The sequence below is a fragment of the Zonotrichia leucophrys genome, chromosome 2, assembly GCF_028769735.1.
Source record: "Zonotrichia leucophrys gambelii isolate GWCS_2022_RI chromosome 2, RI_Zleu_2.0, whole genome shotgun sequence".
Taxonomy (NCBI): Eukaryota; Metazoa; Chordata; class Aves; order Passeriformes; family Passerellidae; genus Zonotrichia; species Zonotrichia leucophrys.
Genome location: NC_088171.1, coordinates 83871208 through 83892779, shown reverse-complemented (window position 1 = coordinate 83892779; position 21572 = coordinate 83871208). Strand labels below are relative to the sequence as shown.

The window sequence follows — 21572 nt, the reverse complement described above, 5'->3', positions numbered from 1 at the left end:
TGTGTCACCCATCAAAACAGCCTCTTGTAGAGGATGTATCTCCCCATCTGTTAGGTACAGCCCATCTTTGCAAGGCTGGATATGAAGCAGAGAGGTTAGGAAGGTTTTGTTTTGGACAAAGATAAAGTGGAAAGGTTTCGGTCACTGAAAGGAGCATAGGGAGGGAGGACATGGGACTCATCTGATCTTAGCACTGGAGGCAATTGAAGCCATAGTAACAGCAACTGTGCATTCCAGTAGAAACTGGAATATGTATAACCCTAAGTCAGGGTTATTATTAGCATTTCAGAGTTTCAAGCCAGTCGTGCCAAACTGGGGTTTGTGACATTCCTTATGCTTCAGATTTTTAATTTTTTTTTTTTTATATATACCAAGTACCATCTACTGTCTGATTGCTAGGGCAACGTCAAGCACTGGTGTCAGCAATACTGGCACATAATTTGGAGTTCACTTTACAAAAAGGAAGGGAATAATTGCTTCCTGCTTGGTAGACAGGATTTAAGTAGCAGACTAAAATGGTGCAAAAAGAGGTCCTATGAGAAAAATGCAGTAGAGTGTATTGTTTAGGAAGGCTATAAATTCAGCATCAGAGTAATGCTGCTGCTAAGTCATTTATAACACCTCCCTGTGTTTTGGCCTCACTTGCACTCAGTTATGTTATTGACAAACTGTTCCATTTAAATGAATAAACCTCACAGTTTTTAGATTTTCTTTTTTCTGACACATGACAGCGCAGGTACAGTTAATGTGACATAACAAGAGGGAAGCATCATTACTGTGACTAGTCATGCAAAAAAGCGAGATGGGAAATTACAGATATACTACATATGGTGCCTTCTGCTTTTAAAAACAATCTGAGCTCTGAGAAGTAGAAAGGATCCAGCTAATCGTAGAACCAGCTCTATGAATTTCAAGGCAAATATACATTTCCAGACACATGGGACAAGCTGAAGACTGCTGAAGTGTCTGGGAGAATGGCTGGCAGGCACCTTTTCATCTCGGACAATACCGTAAAGGAAATGGCCTTTCAGTGTGGCAGATATTGTCCTTTTCTGTGCTGCTTCTTTAAAGGGAGGGAGAGAGAATGAATGCAAAGGATTTCAGAGGAGGTGTCATTTCATTAACGGCATCCTGTGGGTGCATTATCTTGCAGAGATCTTTTTCTTTGTCTCTTGGTCTGATTAGCACATGTCTTTGTGCAGTTTTAAAATGCTTGGACAGTTTTCCCTTAAGAAATACATGTGCCTTCCAGCAGTTTTAAATTGCTCTTGATATGTTTGATATCCTTATACATCCGCAGACCCATCAGAATCTTGCTGAGTTCTTGACTGTAATTCTTCCTGTGGTAATTATATTTTCAACAGTTTTAACCACACATGATGTGAAAAAGTGTTTCCTTCTGTCTAATTTTAATATGCTGTCTTTAATTTCCAGAATTGTCCCTCTTGGGCTTTTAGAATTTGAAAATCAGAAAGAAGTTCTTTGTCTTCTCCCTGTACTCTTTCGTTCTCTTATCCTTTCCTTGGTTTCTCTCATGTTGTTCTGTTTTTCAAAGCTAACCAGGCCCACTCATTTTAATCTTCCCCAGAGGACATAAGTGTCTTTGAAGAGAAATCTTCTCTTATGCTCCAGGAGGGCACTGAAATCTTTTTGAAAGTGAAAATCTGAGAGAATATTGAATGTTTGAGAAATGTTCCAACAATTGATCAAAAGTCACTAGAATATTTTTCCTCTAATTCTCCAACTTGTTCTTAGTGGATCCAAACTTCTTGCTATTCTTGATCATGATACTTATTAAACAGAGGTTTTCATCCAACAGTGCCACCAACATTGGTTAGACTAAGCTTGACCCTTAGGACTTCTTAACCCTCTCTGTATCCTGCATTACTTCAGATTATTTGTACTGAACTTCTGTAACTCTGTACTGACTATTCAAGATGTGACATTCCTAGCTCCTCTCCCCAGTTCCTATGGCTGCATCTTTAATAGGAAAAAAGGAGAGAGGGCAGGGGGATAATGGGATGGTGGAATGATACTCTTTCACTGCAAGTTTTTGTATCTCACAAATGTAAAGGCCCCCAGGTATTGTGGCTTTCATACACTTTAGGCAGCTGAAGTAGGGGACTCTGTGACCTCCAGCTGTAGTTAAGCTGGGATGCAGAAGGAATGGACCAGAAAGAATACTTGCTGTAGTGGTGGGTAGTGAGAGGTCTGAGATGGGAGATGATAGGTAAGCCTGTATTCTAATAAAAGACAAATATCTAAGAGAATTTGTGGAAGAGAAAGAGCAATATTGTGTATATCTCTCTTATGAAGATGGGCTGAGGGAGCTGGGCCTGTTCAGTCTTCAGAGGAGACAAGTGAGAGGGCACCTCATTAAAGCCTATAAATACCTGAAAGGAGGGTGTCAAGATGATGGATCCAGGTCCTTCTCAATGGCACCCAGCAGTAGGACAAGTGGTAAGGAGCAGAAAAAGATGCACAGGAAGTTCCACCTGCATATGAAAAAGCACTTTCTTGTGCAGGGGACTGAGCACTGGGACAGGCTTCCCAGAGGAGTTGTGCAGTCTCCCTCACTGGAGATATTCACAGACCACCTGGACACAATGCTGTGCCATTTGTTCTGCTGTGACCCTGCTCGAGCAGGGAGGTTGGACCAGATGGCCACAGTGGTCCCTTCAGCCTGACCCATTCTGTGAGTCTGTGGTCTGTTGCCCAGGATTTTTGACACATACTGAAGATGTTCCATAAGATGATCATATTTTCTGCCCAAGTATAAAAGACCAGCTAATTTTATGGATTTTGCTTTGCAAGTGGAAACATCCAGGGAACAAAAGAATTGATTTTTGAAAAGAAAGAAATGATGGCTAGAGAGTATATTTTTGAAGCATTTCTAATGAAAAGTAGAAACTAGGAAGGTGTTAGTCTTTATATTAAATAGTAAAAGTTTAATCATTAAAAGCAACTTAGTGATGATCTTAATCTATAAGGAAAATTCCTTCATATCAAAAAGTTTCCAAAATAATGTGTAAATAAAATTTAATATCTCAATGTAGAATCAGAGGAAATACTTGATTGTGAGAACATGAAAACCTCTACATGACTATTTAGCACTATTATTATTAAGGACCAATGATAAACTGGCATACAAAGTCAAACTTTGTAAGAAGTGTAGATACATAACTATAATTTTTCAGAAATAGAAGTCCTGAGACCAAATACATTTTTTGGTATTCATTCACCTTAGTTAACCAATTCAGCTGATTCATTCAAACTAACCTATTAAGCAATAGAAAGCATTTGTGAAGCTTTGTAAACAATAACAGCATAAGCTTTGAGAAATGTCCACACTCAAACAAAAAGCATTTTGCACCCCAGCTAAAGCACCACTACAGGCATCCCCAGGCAGCCACCAGCCTCCAGCAGGGCCCTGGCCTGAGCCAGCAGGAAAAACCAGCAGCCTCTGACTGGATGCACACCTTACACCTTACTGCTGTGATTTTCTTTTTTTAATGCTTTTTTAGCATTTTAATCTTATTTCTTATGGCATATTTTTCTGTTTCTTTCCAAGGGAATTTATATTTAATGTTGGCATCTTTCCCTAGAATACTCCTTTTTATCATCAGCTATAATTTATTTAACGATTTAACCATAGGTTCCTTGTTTGTTGAGGCTAATTAGAGCAGCCTTTACTCAGGTGGCTGTAGAGGTACATGCTTAAAATATATAAGCTTCTCTTAAAAGTTCTTTTCCAATCCTCAGAAGTCCTTCATTTGCTGGTTGCTAACATGACAGGTGCCTCACACACTCTCTCTCCTGTTTTCTGTTGCCTTGCACATGGCAGAATTTTTTTCTTGGCACTGCTCACAGAGGCAAAGACTTGTCTCCTGGTTTGCCTGCCCTGCCAGCTCTTAAATGGGCCCATATTGTGCCATTCTCCTTGGGTGCCTGGGGACCAGGTACAAAGGTGCTGATTCCTGAGCAAGTATTGCAGGACCACATCCTGAGGCCTGCCAGGATAGGGGCCTGTTGTTGTGCTAGGCTGCTGAAAATGGCATTTCTTATAATGAAAATTTTATATTCAAAAGGTAAAACCCAGAGCCTTGTAAATGTGTTTTGTGCTAATGAAAGATAAGGCCCAAAAAATAGAATGCATTATTAGGATTGTATGTAAGTGTGAGGATTCTCTGTAGCTGCATCAGCAGCTCAGCTAGTTATAAGGCTGATCTCAAGAATATCTGCCCACGGCACACAACTGTTGTGTGAATTCATGCCCTGAGTTGTTCTTACGCCTCCCTCTGCCTCCTCCTTTTCAAGGTTATTGATACACATTTCTATTGTACATCCTAATGAGTCTGTTCCTGCCTTTGGGTGATTTCCATTCTTGCTAGAGCCAAAAATCTGAGATGCAAACATATTTTTTGTCTAATTTTCCTTTCTCTAAAAAAAAAGAAATATTTTTTTTATCATTGCAGTAATTTGTTACCATGTTGACTGCTGTTCTGTTCAGCCCAGTAATTACTTAATTGCATACTAGTCCTTAAATGACTTTAAGATTGAGTGGTGAACTACTCATTTGCTACTGCTGTGGCTTTCTCTTGTTTCCTTTCAAGGTTAAAAAGAAAATAAGATAAAAAATGTCAGTCTTCTTTGCTACAGTTTTTGCTTTATTTTGAAGATTCCTTTGGACAGTGTTTTTCTAATTTTTCAAGAGCAGATTTCTTATATTTTGAATATATATTTCTTAAAAATATATTGCACCCTTTTGGAGCAACAATTTTTAATGTAATACCTCTTTATGAATAGTCATTTTAAAAGCACACAAATTTGGTCAAAATTTCGTAGCTGGCAGAAGGAAGAAAATATTAAAGGTGGTATAGGGAAGCCAATGTTACTAATATTGCAAAATAAAAAATGTTATTACAGGTCAATAAGTACTGTATGTTAGTGCCTTCTTCCTTACCTGTTCTTATTTCTCCTGCTCTTGATAGTGGCTGTTAAGAAAACCCACCTTTTGGTTACCATTTTATTTAGAAAATCATCTCAAATTTGAATATTTCATTGATTTTGGAACTTAAAATGATCTTGATATTATGCAAGTTCTTTGGTGGACCTATAGAATTGTTTATACTGTTTTACTGGGAAGAGCATATTGACACATTTTAAATTTATCTTGCTTGTTTTAAGCTTCAAGTTCCATCACAAGAACAAGGCTATGGAGGCTATTTGCTGCAAATTACATTCAAGTACTTATTTTTAGTGTATGCATGTTTGGTACACAAATTACAAAAAAAAGTTGTGCAAGGAAAGGTGTTTGCTATTCTGAAGTTTTGAACGTTATTACATCATGTTGTAACAACATAATTACAATACAAAGATTATCACATCTAGTACAGCTGACCTTGCTGCCAGGTTTTGATTTGTCATCTTTTTGTGGTTTCTACTGCTCAGCACAACTCCGTGTTAGAATTGAATTCAGTACTTGTTTTCAGGAGAGGATTAGGGTTTTTTTTTTTTTTAAATGCAGCTTCTACAGACAACTCATAGTTACTTTAGCAACAGAAGCCTCTGATAAGTAGTGGAAATGTTTTGAAATTGCTAAGATGATGAATCAAAATTTATTGTATCCAAAGCAGGCTAAAATATTATTTTGCTCAAGAAAAGCACTTGTTAAAGGAAACTGGAAGGAAAACAGAGCAAACATAGACATAGGAGCACCATTCATTTATTTGAAAATGAGGAGGAAGGTTATCTTTTCAACCAAACAGGAAATGTTATGAACATGAATGGCTTATTCAATAGATGTTTAACAGGACAAACATAAAGAGAAATATGAAATAGGCAGTGCTAGATGATGGAGTGTAACTGAGCTGTGAGTACAGGAAGTTGTGTCCTCTGCTGTAATTTGGACATCATTCCCTTGTTCACTGCACAGTGCCTCTACACTCCCATTTCGATCCCAGGCACAATATTCAGCCCATTTCTCACTAAGAAAAGAATTGATTTTTGATGCTTGGTGAGGATGTGAAGAGCTTCACTATAAGAAAACCCACAGCTCCACCTATCTCTATTTCAAATTCAACAGGCAGAATAGCAAATGTTCTGAGTCTTAGCACAGGTTCTGGATCCCTTATTTCCCAATCTTCTTCCACATGCTAGTTGAGGATGCTTCTGGTCACCTGGTCATCACAGTTTTACAGCTTGTCTTCCTGGATAGCAGCAGTGGCAGCCAGCAGAGCTGAAAGCTGCACAGCTGAAGAGAACTGTATTGTCTTGGGCATCCAGAAATACTGCCAGGCTTTTTGTGACAGCTTACTACTCTAGCATTGGTAGAAACCAGCTCTTCTTTGTAAGTATTCATTGAATATCGTGTAACACTCTCTTGTGGGATTTTATTTTTCAGTGAAAGGGAAGTAAGGAGATAATGTAATTAATCCTTTGTTTAACACAGCTTTGAGTTATTTCTTTTAGCAGTGTTGTAGGATTGGAATGTGGTTGATACGTTGTACTCACAGCTGAAGAATCTTGAGTTAGGCTTTCTATATATATATGTATATAGTAAATTAATTTCCACAATTATTCTTCTTGAAGACTACAGTCACACAAAATGTAGACCTGGGTTGTATGAGTTTGTTATTGAGTAAGATAAAGTAAATAAATTATAATTTTGATGAAAGATTAGTTTAGTGTGATTTTACATGCTGAACATACATATTAAGAAAGAAAATTAGCAACTAATGTAAAATTTTAACTGCTTTTAAATCATTCTCAAGTCAGAGAATGTAGCTGTTTTCATACTTTTTGCTTCATACTTTTTGCTTGATACATAGCTGTTTTCTTACTTTTTGCTTCAATGGGCAACAGCAGTAAGTTGAGACTGGTGTGTTGTTGAAAGAGAGAAACTGAAAATATCCCCTAGAATTCAGCAGAAGCTATGGGCAGGTAAGTTATCTTGCTTAATTATATTTTGCAATGTATGTAACATAAAATGTGGCAGTGATTCTCCTTCCCTAAGCATAATTTCACACCATTCTGTATTCTCTGAGCACTAAAAGACAGTGAAAAATTCTATTTCTTAACCACTTCCCACTGACAAAAGTTAGCCTGGTGGTAGAGGTGGAAGAGATGTCTCTTAAGACTACAAAGAACAAGATCACTTAATAAGAGGGAGCCTTTTTAAGAGTTACCAGGAAGGAAGAAAACAGAAATCTCAAAATTTCCAAAACTTTTCTAGACTTTCAGAGAATTCTGCACAATATCAGACTGGTGTGAAAACTGTTTTCCTCTAGACTGGCTCCATCTGACCTCAGCACAGAGAGGTTCAAAATTTGTGCCTCTGACCAGAGACAAAGACTGCCAGAGTTTTGACAGAGGGTGCTGCCACTTTAAACCTGGCCTAGATTTAGGCTGTTTGGATTCCAAATCCAGCTGGAGCCAAACGCGGTAGCACAGAAAAATAAGCTGGAAGAGAACAACCCTTTCTAGCAAAATATTTTATGGAAAATTCCTCTCAGAACTTACCCAGCATTTCACAGCATATGGCAAAGGCTTGCATCTGTACTTGAAAGCAGGAGCTTGAACTACAGCCTCTGAGTGCAAATGTAATGAATACATTGACTGTCCTTCTTATTTAACTGCCTGTCTCTGCCAGTAAATCCTGGCTAAATGAGAACCTGTCTCTCCTAATGATAATGTGGAAGCTGTGATTATCTGAGGTGTGGAAGTGAACAAGATCATAAGGAGAACAGATGGCAAGCAGTTCTGAGTGGGGAGATGGCTGGCTGCACTGTGGTGAAACTACCTGCAGCAGCTTAAGCTGTTATCTTTCCTGGCTCACTGTTTTCCCTCCTAGCTGGAGATGATTGCAGTTCTTGTGGAGTTGGCAGGATGGAGCATGTGAACACTTGGTGGCTCTGTCACCTAATGTCACAGAGACAGGCAGATTCTTTTAGGGATCCTTGGTAGAATGAGGATTTGCCACAGGATTTTAGGTACAATTAGACCTTTATGACTACAATTAAATACTTAATTTTCAGCATAGTTTATTGCTATCTACAATTCTTAGGATTTAGTATAGTTTATTGCACAGTTTTTATGACATTCTTTCAGCTAAGCAAAATTTCTAGTAATGATTGTAGCTTTCTTACTATCTAGAGTATTTATTAACTACACTTTTAGTCATTTGGACCCTCTGCAGGTCATTTCAAATTCTTGGTAATTGGTGTATGATACAATAATCATAGTGTGGACTCAGACTTTACCCAGGAGAACATGAGTCACTTCATCTTCAGAGGAAGAATACAGCAGTGGCTGTGTCCCAGACCAGTGGAGGATCCCGGGTTTTGCTTTTTGATTTTATAGGCAGTATCTCATGTAGTGTTACATTTCTGTATTCCAGATCTGGTGTCACCACATCCTGGTAGCAATCTTGTGGGGCAAATAGTTTTTTCATAATGCTGACAGGAGATCTGGCTGTTCTGTGATGGGGGCCATCACATCTTGGTGACAACTACAGTGTTGAAAAGGGGAAAAGAGGAGGTGATATGTGACCAGCATGCTTACATGTTATGACTGTCTGTCTAAGGAAATGGTGTTGGTTATGCCAACCATATCAGCAGGAGTCAGGAGCAGGGGCACACAGCTCAATGGAAAGACTCATATTAGTGCAAGTGCATCTTCCTGCACTCAAGCAGGTGGGCTGTGTACATATATCACTCCCAGCCCTGAGGTGAAGAGAACAACCCAGAGCAAAGGGAGCAAATATTACCTTACTCATTGCTTCAGCTGTGAATGTGTGTCCATGACCAGGGAGACCCTGTGCATGTGGGAGGTCTGGTTACCATTCAGTTCATTCAGTTTTTCCAGTGCTCTCATTTTGGGATATCTGTGTAGTGGGTTGACCCTGGCTGGATGCCAGCACCCACGAAAGCCTTTCTGTCTCTCTTCTCCACAGCTGGACAGGGGAAGGAAAATGTAACCAAGGGTTCCTGGGTTGAGATAAGGACTGGGGGAGAGCATTCATCGAATGTCATGATGAGCAAAATAGGCTCGAATTTGAGATATTAATTGAATTTATTACTAACAAAATCAAAGCGGGATAATGAGAAGTAAAATAAGTCTTTAAAACACCTTTGCCCCAGTCCTTCCCAAACTCTACCTCCTCCTTCCCCAGCAGCGATGGGAGACAAGGAATGGGGGTTTATAGTCAGTTCATCATAGGTTGTTTCTCCCACTGCTGAGGTAGAGGAGTCCTCCCCTGCTCCAGCATGGGGTCCCTCCCACAGGAGACAGTCCTCCATGAACTTCTCCAATGTGCTCTACTAAACATAAAGTTTCCTGAAGCTTTGCATTGGTCAATTCTGGAAAGATGCATGTGTTTGCACAGACTGAAGAGGAGCCAAAGACACCTTTGTAGAAAAGCTGACAGGGATGTACAGCAAGAAACACTGGCCTGATCCCTTTCCATAGCACTTACTGTAATCTCAGACAACTGGGCACCAACATGTTCTTGATGAAGAGACTAGTGATGTTCTCATCCTTTCAAGAATGACTCAAGTCTTACAGTGGTGGCAAATGCTCTTCCAAGCTTATTGCAAGTGCATGGTCCTTGTGACAAAGTGTTAATCGCAGTCAGTGATTATAATAAATTAAAAATACCTTCTCAACCAAGCACTGTGTGTTCTTCAATATTTTTGTAAACAGTGATCCAAATAAATCACTTGCTCAAGAACAAGCACTGCATTGTGTTCCCTCAAGCCATCTTTGTTCCTCATGCCTCATCTGGGTCTGTCTTTTCATCCACACAGGGGTTATTCCATTCATAAACTAACTGTGTTAACTTGCTTTTCTAACAAGAGGGCTTCACAGCACATTTAAGGCCTCATAGCAGTTCATCTGTCAGCCACAGCTTCTGTGAAGCTGACAATAGTCAATGCTTGAGAACATTCTTTCTGTGAGCAATACATGGCTGGACGAGTGCCCTGGCAGTGCCTACGCCCCTAGGTAAGCACATCTCAGCTCCCAGCAGAAGCTATTCCTATCTTGGTATTGGAAGAGTCTGCCTACTGTGATTGCAGCCTGCTCTCACTGTCTCTGTGACTCTTCACAGCCTGTCAGTTTTTCTGTTGACACTTTTTCAGTTCATCACAACCTCTCTTTTCTGTAGGCTTGCTTCCATAAGAGTAATATGCTCAGGCTGCTTTGAACCAGCAAATGGTACATTAACTCCTCTGAAACTGTGTGTGTGAGTCTGTGTCCATGTTCACTTCGTTAGCAGTTCCTTTTTTCCTTCTTTGGTTTACCTTCACATGTTCACACAACCAGCAATAGATACTGAGCAGGGAAACAAGTCACACATAAAATATTTATGAAAAAAGAGGATAGATACTTTCCCAGTTTGTCAGCTCTGTCTCAGATTCATCTCCTGGCTAATCTGTTGCAAAGTCTACTTATGTTCTGCGGGAGACTTAGGTTTTATCCTCATACGCTGAGAGTAATCCAACTATTTGTGTCGGAAGGCTTCATTTAATTCTTACGTTCTTCCAAAGGAAATACACCCTTTTGTTTTAACTAGAAAATTGTTAGTTACACATTTTATCTAAAATACTCTCTTCTTTCTTGTCTCATCTTTGTGCTTATGCAGATTTGGACCTTGTTTATGGAACATAAAAGGATTTTTCATTCCATTCTAACTTGTTTGTATTTCTTTTACCTTCTCATAGATAATTTCCTGTAACTAGTATTTTTACATTAATGGAAGAATATGCTAGGGGGAAAAAAGAAAGACAAAGATGGGGTTCTACTACTGTTCTCTTTTTGAGGGAGCAGCTGCAAGGAAAACTGGAAAAAAGGCCTGCAGTCTCCAAATATCATCCTTAAACTACAGACATAGAGTAAACCAAATACAACAAACCAGTGGAGTTTTTTACATGTAGGCAACAGTGTCTGTTCCTTTGACATCAAATGTGGAAAACAGGCACAAACATTGTGCTAGATCCCTAATTAATTGCTTCAAATTATTTTCTCAGTGTCTAAGATATTGAGCATAACTGAGTCAATTTAAAGCCCTTCATGTTATAGCACAGAACCGGTTTTTTCAAATAATGTTAGGCTCAGTGAACTACAGCCCAAACACATAATAAAATTTAGTACCTAGACTCACACCATGAGGCTAGCATGAGAAGAGTGTCAGGCTGTTTAGGTGGGGGAAAAGCAAAGTTGGGAGTAGAGCCATCTAATCATAACTGGACTAAAAGCCAGAGGAAACTGCCTTTTCATTTCTAACCTGCACTGTACAGTTGTGGAAGAGGTGAAAACTGTTAGAAAGTGGGTACAAACTGTTTAATCCCCTCTGCTTTGATCTATGTCTTTGCATAAGGACTGACAGTGGGACTGCAGTGACTGATATCACGTTGTCTGCTTCATTTCTGGTGCTGTGCTGGAGCCTTCTGTTCAAACACAGCCTCTCTCCCACCTCATTTGCAAACCAAAGGCTTCAGCAGTGGTAATGAATTGTTGCTATTACTGCATGGACACAGCATCATTTAGGTATCATCATCACAGTTGACTTCCATGTGCAAAAACATATTGAAGCTTGTCTCATATTAGCTGTGAATAATGGGTCTGTTGGGTGCCTACCAGTAAGTCCCAACCTTTAAACCTTTTGAGATCATCTGTTATTACTCACACACTGGTATCCTGAATTTTGGAACAGTTTGGCACTAAAGAGGGGATCTCTATTTTTTGTAGGCAGTAGTAAACGAAGTTGTTCTCTGCCTGTGGAAGAAAGAGCAGTCTGAAGGGTCTGGAACAAAATCATCAGGTCTGACTTAGTCAGAACTTGTGATAGAAAGCTTAGTGATCTTTCTTTTGTCCAGCACAGAAAAATTCTGTTAAACAAAGATTTGTTTATTGCCAACAGTTGATGGTGAGAATTATAAAACTAATACGAGCCAGAAGAATTTCTAAATTATAGAAGAGACGTGGAACAGGATTTTTAGAAGGGCATTTAATTCCCCTTTTCCAACTTGCCTGTTGTGCCTTCACACTTCATTTCCTTTTTCTTCCTGAGAAATAACAAAAAGAAATATTTTAATGGAAAATGCAACCGTTGCCTCTTCACAGCAAGCTTTACAGGTACAGCAGGGAAATAAAAACACATCAGGTGACTTTGAGGCTGTGTTTCAACACTAATTAAACCAGCATTTTAATACTCCAATCTTAATTTTATTTTCCATTTTTAATTTCCTTTGAAAGTTATTTACCTTTTGCAAACCATTTGGATCAAAAATTGAAGTGAAATTTCAGTTCTCTTTAAGTTTACTAAGGACAACTACAATTTTTGCATCTCTTTATGCCCTCACAACAAATTTTGAATTTTCAGCCTTTTCAGTCAAATTCAGGAAGAAAGAAATATATAGGAAAAGTCTCCAAAACACCTGTTTTCCTGTGGGGTCCCAGTGTATCGAGTTTGTAGCTCTGTGAACTCAGGAGTTGATTTGAGGTCGAAAACATCTCAGAGGCTGTGGCAACTGACTCTGGGATTTCTTGATGCTTTTCAAGATTGAAGAACTAATGATTACAGCAGCCAACCCAGGCATTGGAAATGCAAGTTAAATCACAGAATAACATCTGCCACAACAAGTGCAATGACACCAGAAAGCTCCCGTGGGGAGTTTAGGTACTGGTTTCATTTTGAAAAGGCTCTTCCAGAATTGTAGCAGAGCTGTCATTGTTCGTGTAACATTAGAAGAGCCATGACAGTTTTAAAAAGCTGTGACTTTTTCCTCCTTCACAAAAAGGTTGGCTGTGATAATACTGCAATGGATTGGAGACTGGTGCGAGAGCAATGACCATCCCAAATCTGCTACACCACCTGGCTGTGAGCTGTTTAGGACTATGAAATGCTGATAGTATTTTTTTTTTAGATAAACTTGACTGAAATAAAAATGACAGGACGTCACCTGGATTCATCTAGGAAAGAGAGCTCCACATAAAAGTTTTAGAATAGGAAAACAAATCTTACACACTTTTAGAATTGCTTTTAAGTGTCCATATGATCAAAGAGAGAAACTTGGAAAAGTTGGATAAGGCTTATCTGGGGATGTTTATTCCACAGCTATGTACCTGAGCTTGCAGTCACTAGAGTGGTACTTTGACCACATCTGTGTTTCTTTCCTGGCAATAATATTTCACAGAAGCAAATCAAAGCATTTGCTGTTACTGCAGCAGCCTCAGCAGAAATGTCCCAGAGTGCGCAGCACAGACGGGGAGCGTGTGATCTGACACTCTCTGCTCATGAACTTGTGCATGGAGCCCCTGGAAGAACACACAGGGCACTGCAGAGTTAACCTGGCAAGGGCCGTTTCTCGGTGGGATCCCGCTGGTTTTCAGGGAGCTTCCTTTGCGAGCTGTGTTTGGAGGAGCTGTGGGAGGGGGAGATGCTGCTGTTGCTGCTGCTGCTGCTGCACGTTCAGTGCAAAGCCCGTGGCTGTGATAGGCTGCAGGGACATGGATACTCTGCCTATATATGCTGGCAACTGCATCCTCTCCGCTTTGTAGCTGCCACTGAGGAGCAAAGGAGGGCAGTGAGAAGGGAAGGGGAGAAGCAAAACCCTTACCAACTTGCTGTAAGTAGCATTCTTTGTCCTTAAGTCTTTATGGTTATTAAATTGAAGTAGGTACTTTTGGATTAATGCAACAATTGGTTATGGAGAGTGGGATCTCAGTTAATAAACAGCTTGTGTTATTTTAGGGATGATGATAACAATAATAACCTTTATTTTTATTCTAAGTTTGCACAATCTAGTGTACACCTACTGTGTTGTGTTTGCTATTTTTTACATCTGATGTGTGTCAGCTGTAACTGTTTCTATGCATTTATGTAGAATCCCATGTATACAAAAGTTTGTACCTTGTCTTTCCAAGTACAGCAGTGCTTGCAATAACCAAGCAGGACTTGAGAAATTCTCTGCCTAATATTCTGAATAATAAAATTTCAAGATAAATTAATTGCATGACTTTTTTAGGGTGATGTTTTCCTCAGAAATAACCCTTTCCCATCACAGTACTAAGACCTCAGCGGGGAACATTATGAGATTGCAGACACTGTGCCAGTGACAGTAAATGAATACAGCCAGCAACTTCTGAAAAATGTAATTATTTAAATAAAATATAGAGGTTATAATATACTCTTAATTCTTGACTTGTGCAAAGGTAGAAGTACAGTGTAGATCCAGTTCCTTTTTACTTGTGCTGAAGTAAAATTCATCCTTTGGCTCTTTTTCTGGTAATATCCTATTGCCAGCAGGGGAAGTTCAGCTTAACAGTGGCAACAGCTGCAAAAACCTTCAGCTGGGTTCAGCAGCAGGAAGTTCTCGAGGCTTCGGTGGTGTCACTGAAACATCATGAGCCCTTAAATTACATTTTGGTCTGCAGCAATCAGAATAGAAAGTGCACTTGACTCATATATTGGAAAGAGACCCAGTTATAGCTGTATTTGCTCAAAGAAAGTAAAGTTTTAGGTGCTATTAATGTGTCTATGCATTCTTCCCGTCTGCATTCATAAACAGGAGCTGCTAAAAGATTTTATGTTGTTAGCCGTTGTTTATTTTAGTTTGATCAACTGGAGAAGAGGGAGACATAAAATTTTAATGTACCAAATACATGTTTCTCCTCATTTGCTCTTCTTTTGCCTTTTCCCTCTTTTTTTCTGCTTTTTCATCTTTTTTCTCTTTTTCCTTCTCATAATGAATTTCCTGGTAGCATTTAGATATATTTTACATTCATATTTAGTAAATATGAAAAAAAATCACCCAGATTCTGAAATCATAGACAATGCTTTTTAACAGAAATAATGAATGAGCTGAATGTTACCAAGAAAATACTATACCTATAAATATCTTTAGTAATTACTTGTGTGTAAGGTATGTATGGTTCAGTTTCAGATAAAGTAGAAAATTGCTGGCAAATGAACATATGCAATCTAAAGACTAACAATAATTTTCAGTAACTTCAGTGAAATAAAATGTGTCTGTATTTCAGTGCTCTGAGGTAGGAGTAGTTTTTTAAAAAGCAGCAAAGGATATGTCAACTTTAGACTGTGTAGTGTACTTGTCCTCTGACAAATTACAGCAAAATCAAAGACCAAGGAGTTTATATATGAACAAGTAAAAAAAGATACACTGATATAATTTAAGGTTTAACATGTTTTTTCTTGGTTTTACCTGCAGTTTAGAGCAGAACCTAATCTTCTCCAGTAAAGAAGGATTGGATCAGAAGTATGCAGTGGTAACAGTAGCCAGTGATTCTTGCTGGGAACAAAAGTGCTCAGGCAGAATATGTGCTTGGTAAAATTTTATTTTATCAATCAGAGTGAGGCTGTCAATGAGTTTGCACACAGGCTGCTCACAGTGTGGCAGAGGTTGCAATTAGGCAGGGCACCTCCTGAGAAGCTGTGCTCTCCTCACTTGGGGTTTAGCTCACAGATACTGAATATGCTGAAACTCATCCTGGGAGCTGTGGCATCTCTGAAAGTGTGGAGACTTTCTCAAGAAGATATACCAGTATTAAATACTTCAGAAAGAGGCTTAGTCTCTCTGAAATTTCCCTTTAGTTTAGGAAACTTGGCTTGCATTATTTTGCAGTTTAAGTTCCTTCAAGTTAAGTGGATATTTTGACTGCCTGCAGACTGTAACACTCATCCCTTCAGGAAGTACAGATTCTCTCAAACAGCATTTTTTCATTTTAAACCCTAGGGCCTGAGTTCTCTGAAGTATTTTGCTTCTTAGAAAATCTCTATATTTTAAAAATACACTGGCATAGAGGGAAGGTCTCTCCTTATTCATTATGTTGTTGCATTGTACATGAGCTTGATGTGCACGCAAGTATAGATATTCTGTACTGGTAGAGAAAATGTAAAGTACTTAATTCAGTAATTTGCATTTTGATAGTACTCACTAGTGAGCATTACAGTTGCCTGCTGGAGACGGCTTCCATAGCAAATAGTACTTTGAAGCAGTGAAGTGAAATCTATAGCAAACAGTTCAGGAAGAGAATAAAAATAGGGATGAAAGGGTAAGTGGGTCTTGTCACTCACAGAGGAACAGATATAACATAGGAAGTGAAAAGGATGACCACTGTGTTCCTGCAAGGAGTATGCCTTCACAGTTCCCCCATGAGATGCATATGTTACTGTAGGTAGGGGATTTTAGGAAGGAAGATGCATGAATAGAAAAAATCAGATTTTTAATTTCTTTGTATTGCCTTTGGAGGAAAGAAGGGTTAAATACTTTGCTTCAGACTGAAGCAGTTTGACGTACTTCACTGCACTGTAAGAGTATTAGAGATTAAGTAAATATTAGTTCATATCAATTTATAACAGTGCAACCACTATAGCACGTTTGGGATGAAAGGTTCAACCTTCAAATCTTAACATTTAAGCTTCTGGATTCAGTTACTTCCATGCAAAAAGGTGGGTTTCCCCTGTAATTTAATTCTCTACCTGAATTTTGCTATTGCAACAATGATTAATGGCAGAAGCAGTGCAGCCAAAACAATGCTAGGATGAGCCAATGAACCTCCCATTCTTGGGAAGAAGTTACACAATTACAAGCAAGGTCTTCGTGATTAGACAAAATGTGTAGTTTGTCAAATTGAGTTCCATAGCAATAGACTACACCCACAGAATGTGTATCTGATATTTAGATATAATATTTTACTTGCTTATCCTGATATCCAAAAAGAACTTTGTCCAAACTTCTAATAATAAAAATAACAATATCAGCATCCTGTGTAGCAACAAGTTGATGTAAATGTCACAACCTATAAAACATACCATGTATGTTCTGGTAATATGATAAAGTAAATTCTTTTTTTCTGTGAGTTTATGAGCTGTGTTGATCTTACACACAATATGATTTAATTCATGCCATTTGATTTGTATTTTAGGAAAAGACCATGTGATCCACAGAAGTTTTTATGTTAAGTGGTCCCTTTTATTTGAATACTGCCAAGTAAAGCTAGGGAGTAGTGTAGTGATGCTCTTATGCAGTGATGCTCTTACCTGCTGTGCTTGGGGCTCACTGGAGCCCCAGATGTGGAATGAGATAGGTGATATGATCCGTGTGTAAAGGTCTGTAGGAATAGCTGCAGCACACTGGTGATGAACAGCACAGTGCTGGGAACACCAGTCCTCATGCTCTGAGTCACTTCAGTCTCAGGCATCTCCCACTAATTTGTCATTGTTTGTTAAATCCTTTTTTTCATAGCTTTCTTCTCTGAAACCAGTGGAAAAAATAACAGATCACCTCATTCAAGTTCTTTAGGGCATGCTATAGCAATGAACCCATGAATGAGGTAGCATAAAATAAATAATAATAGCATGACTTACGAGTTAAGTTAGAGATGCCTTGAAAAAGAAGTTCAACAGCACAGTATTTAGATTTCTTCTGGCAAAAAATATCTAAACCAAAGAACAGAGCCTTGGTGTGTAATTAGATTGGTGCCAGAGAAATGCATATTTTTTGCTGCAGTTCATGCTGATTTCTTTAAAGAGTTTATTAAAATTTTGAACAATGAACAAAGATGTGTTGAATGAAAATGCACGTAAAATTTAGGGAGTATGGAAGAAATTGAATCATCCTGATTTTAACAAACAGATTTAAACAAAACTGCATGCTTAAACACAGGTTTTCAAAAGGGAGTTGGCACGCAAAGCTGCCCACTGCACATTCTAAGGAGTGTAATGACCACTGGTAATGTATTTCCAGCAACTTAGTAGCAAGATATGAGGTCCTAATACTCCTTTATGAAAGGTAGAGACAGAGCCAAATAAACACTTACATGATGATTATAGAGAATACTCTATAAAACTCTAGTGAAATAACAACAGGAGCAACCATCTCTGGGCATTTAAAAGTCCCTGCTGTGCAGATCCTTGCTCTCCCAAGTGTTTTGTGACCTGCAGCACCACCCTGCCTTCTTAAATAAAAGCAGCAGCTGCTCCACACAAATTCCAGATCCCCTGTCTGTAGCAGCAGAGACGTGTCTAAGACAGTGCTTGGTAATGTTTTTGTCTTGTGATGTTACGGTACTAATTCAAATGTAATAAAGCCCAGGAGGTTCTCTTTTCTCAAAATTATGTCCTCAGTTAGAAATCATTATCACAAATACTTGATATCTGAAAAATTGTCTCCTACTTATCTAATATTCACATTGTGCTTACTATAATTATTTCCTTACAAAGCGAAGATCTACAGGTGTGTAAGCTAAGCACAATAGTTCTTGAGATCAGCAGTCAATATTCTTTTTTCTCTTGCCAATCTTCTGACTGGATTCCAAGGAACAGTATCCCTCAATGTGAGCATATAAGGACTCAGGGACACTTTTTTTGGTACTCAGTGAATAAAAAGTTTCCGCCATATATTCACTGAGTACTCAAAATGCACAGCTAGTCAGAGTAATAAAATTGTGAGGGCCAGGGTGGCAGGAGCAGGCACTGCTGTATCATGAATTTATGTTCGCAGAGCACTTTGCAGGCAAACTCCAGGTCCTCTCAGCTGAGCCGTGTATCACCTTGGGTGTGCTCACACAATCTGCCTGTCTCAAATAACCCCTGGAGCTGCAGCCCAACGTCTTAGAAGTATGGACAGTCCCAGACAGAGTTTCCTCACATTCTCCTGCAAAACACAGTACAGACCAACTTGAAGTGAATTCTTTTTGAAACCTCACTAAGAAACAAAGTTTTGTAGATAACAAAGCATGTGCATTTACAGTGAAAGAGTCAAGAAGCTAGATCTTGAGACAAGACAGGAATTGAGAAGCAGATAAAATGACAGGGCAGCATAGTGGATCACTGTGATTATTATAGCTTGTTATTACAAATTATAATAGAGACACACAGCTGGCTATTTTCTTACACTTATTCTCCATAGGGCAGGAGGGAGCTGATTATGTGCCACTTAACAGTGCCACATCCTTGTGTCACCCAGCAGCTGAAGGGAATAAATCTGTAATTTTTGAATCTTCATCAATGTGCTTCTACTGTTCTTCTGTGCTAAACTTATTGTCTGTGTGTATTAACCTAATCTGCTCATATCATGACCATTTGAGTCTTCCTATAAATCATATGAATAACAGGTTTAAAACTAGTAAAATTCTCTTTCAAAAATTTTTCTTTCTTCTCTTTCTTTTCAGGTGTTTTTCCGAGAATAAGCCCTAAACTCCGTTACCCATGGATGCTGCAGAGTTCCGCAAGAGAGGGAAGGAGATGGTGGACTATGTGGCGGATTACCTGGATAAGATAGAGAAACGCCAGGTGTTCCCAGATGTGGAACCAGGATACCTACGGCCCCTCGTTGCAGACTGTGCACCCCAGGATCCCGAGAGCTTTGAGGATGTCTTTAAGGACATTGAGAAGATCATTATGCCAGGGGTAAGAGAAATGGAACTGTAGTGCAATGTTCAATACTGCGTTTAGGTTTTCAAACACCTCAAAGAAAGTGGGGGTTTACCAACATAAATACCCGCACTGATTAACTTTTAGAAGGCAGGAGTCAGCTTTACATGTTGAATATGATCTAACTAATGTTTTCCATTTTTCCTAGAAATAATCAAATCATTCTTTTGCTTCATGCATGGTTTACTTTTGAAAATAATTCCTTTTCCTCCCTTGAACTGGTTAAAGCAAAACTTCATAACTTTCAGTTTCATGTGATATTTTTACTACTTTCATAGCACAGTAAATATTTTACAAAATAGTATTTTTATTAGTCTGCTGTGCCTGAAGTGTTTCTTCAAGCTGATCTTTAAATGTTAAAATTCTCTTAGGAGACTTCTTTTATTAGAGTTGACTAGAAAGCTTTCTTCCCAATACTTGTTCTGTTGACTTACTCTCCTAAATGTCAACTACTTCTCATAGCTTCTAAGGCAGACCACCACTGCCTAAATATTAGTCCTTGAATAGATCAGTATTGGACAGACAATGCAGAACTGTTGGCAAAGCATCTGGCATTTGTTCAGGCCTGAAATTTTCTTGTTTTTCCACTCATGGTGCACCTTTTTTATTTTAAATATGTACTTGTCTCCTTAGGCCTCTAAGTAGCTTGAAAAGAACTGAATTATTAGTAAAAGTTAATGAGGAATCTCTCCTTTGGATCTCCTCAATAAACACTTTGGGTTTCTTCTCTAGATGCAGCTAGGTGATATGATTGTGATGGCACTGGACACCACAATCAAATTGACTTTAGTCAGTGTACTATGATGCCAATTCTTTTCCACTCACCAATGTAAATATTTGATATTCAGTATGATTTTATCTTGTTTTCCTTGAAGACAGTCAGCTGTACTTTAACAGGCAAAAGCTCCACTGAAGTCAATTGAAACCTTTGCACTCTTTTCAAAGATTTGAGGATGAAGTCTTAAATCCAAGGGGATTAAATCAATGCAGATTAGATAAGAGAATTATGTCCAACACGTGCAAATATTTTAATTGATGCTCATAGATATAATTGCCTTTTCTTTTTCATTGGAGGAAAATAGTAATGTCTGTGAAGTAGAAAAGAAAATACTTTGAACACCTGAGAACTTTCATTAAAATAATAATGCTTTAAAAAATAAGAGATGAATCACTCGAGAGTAGAAAGTGAGACATTGAATTCCAATTATGTCATCAACCATAATTCCAATTATGTCATCAATGTCATGTTCTCTCTTAACTAAATTGACTTCTCTTGATATTTACGTGCCCTGCAAACAAATTTACTTTTACACAGTGATACATTCTGAAGAAAAATTGTTCTATCCTAAATTTTTCCACTGGTGTGAAATGTTAGTGACACAAAGAGCACAATATAAATCCCAGTTCTTATAGTAATTCTGATTCTACCCATGTTGCTTGTTCTTAATTCCAAAGACTTACATGGGCACAGAACCATGAGGTCCTGTATAGTAGAGATTGGCTGGTATCTCAGGATCATTTAGTCTATCCCCTCTGCTCAAAGCCGAGTGAGCTAGAGCAGGTTGTTCAGGACTATGTCCTGCTGGTCACTGAATATCTCCAAGGATGAACTTTGCTGTCCTGTTCCAAAGTTGGATCACCCTCACAGTAAAAAAGCTTTTTCTTATGTTTAATTGGAATTTTCTCTATTTCAGTTCATGCACATTGCTTATTGTCTTGTCACTGAGTACGTCTGAGAAGAATCAGGCTTCATCTTTTTTACACCTTCCTGTGAGGTGTTTATACACATGAACAAGGTGCCCCCTGAGCTTCCTGCAGGCTGAACAACCCCAGCTTTTTCAGACACTTGTCACATCACAGACACAGCAATTAATCATCTCCATGGTCTTTCCCTGGAATCACTCAAGCAGGTCTTCGTTCCTTGTACTGGAAAACCCAGAACTGGACGGGTGTGGCCCAGGTGTGGCCTTTCCAGTGCTGCATAGAAGGGAAAGATGGGCTCTTTTCATCTTCTGGCAGCAGTTTTGATACCCTGGCCCACAGAATGCTCTTGGGTCACAGTGCTTGCTGCCAGGGTGCATTGCTGGCTCATGATCAGCTTGGCTACCAGGTCCAT

At 38.9% G+C, this 21572-nt stretch overlaps 1 protein-coding gene across 1 annotated transcript in view; it reads left to right on the top strand.

The window, feature by feature from the left end:
- The first annotated feature begins 13448 nt into the window (after positions 1–13448).
- DDC (dopa decarboxylase) overlaps positions 13449–21572 on the top strand; it is a 56960-nt gene continuing 48836 nt past the window's right edge. Inside the window, exons 1-2 of the mRNA XM_064705569.1 lie at positions 13449–13628; positions 19195–19432. Of these exons, the coding sequence (XP_064561639.1) occupies positions 19232–19432 (201 nt within the window). The 5' untranslated portion in view covers positions 13449–13628; positions 19195–19231. The remainder of the gene's footprint in view (positions 13629–19194; positions 19433–21572) is intronic.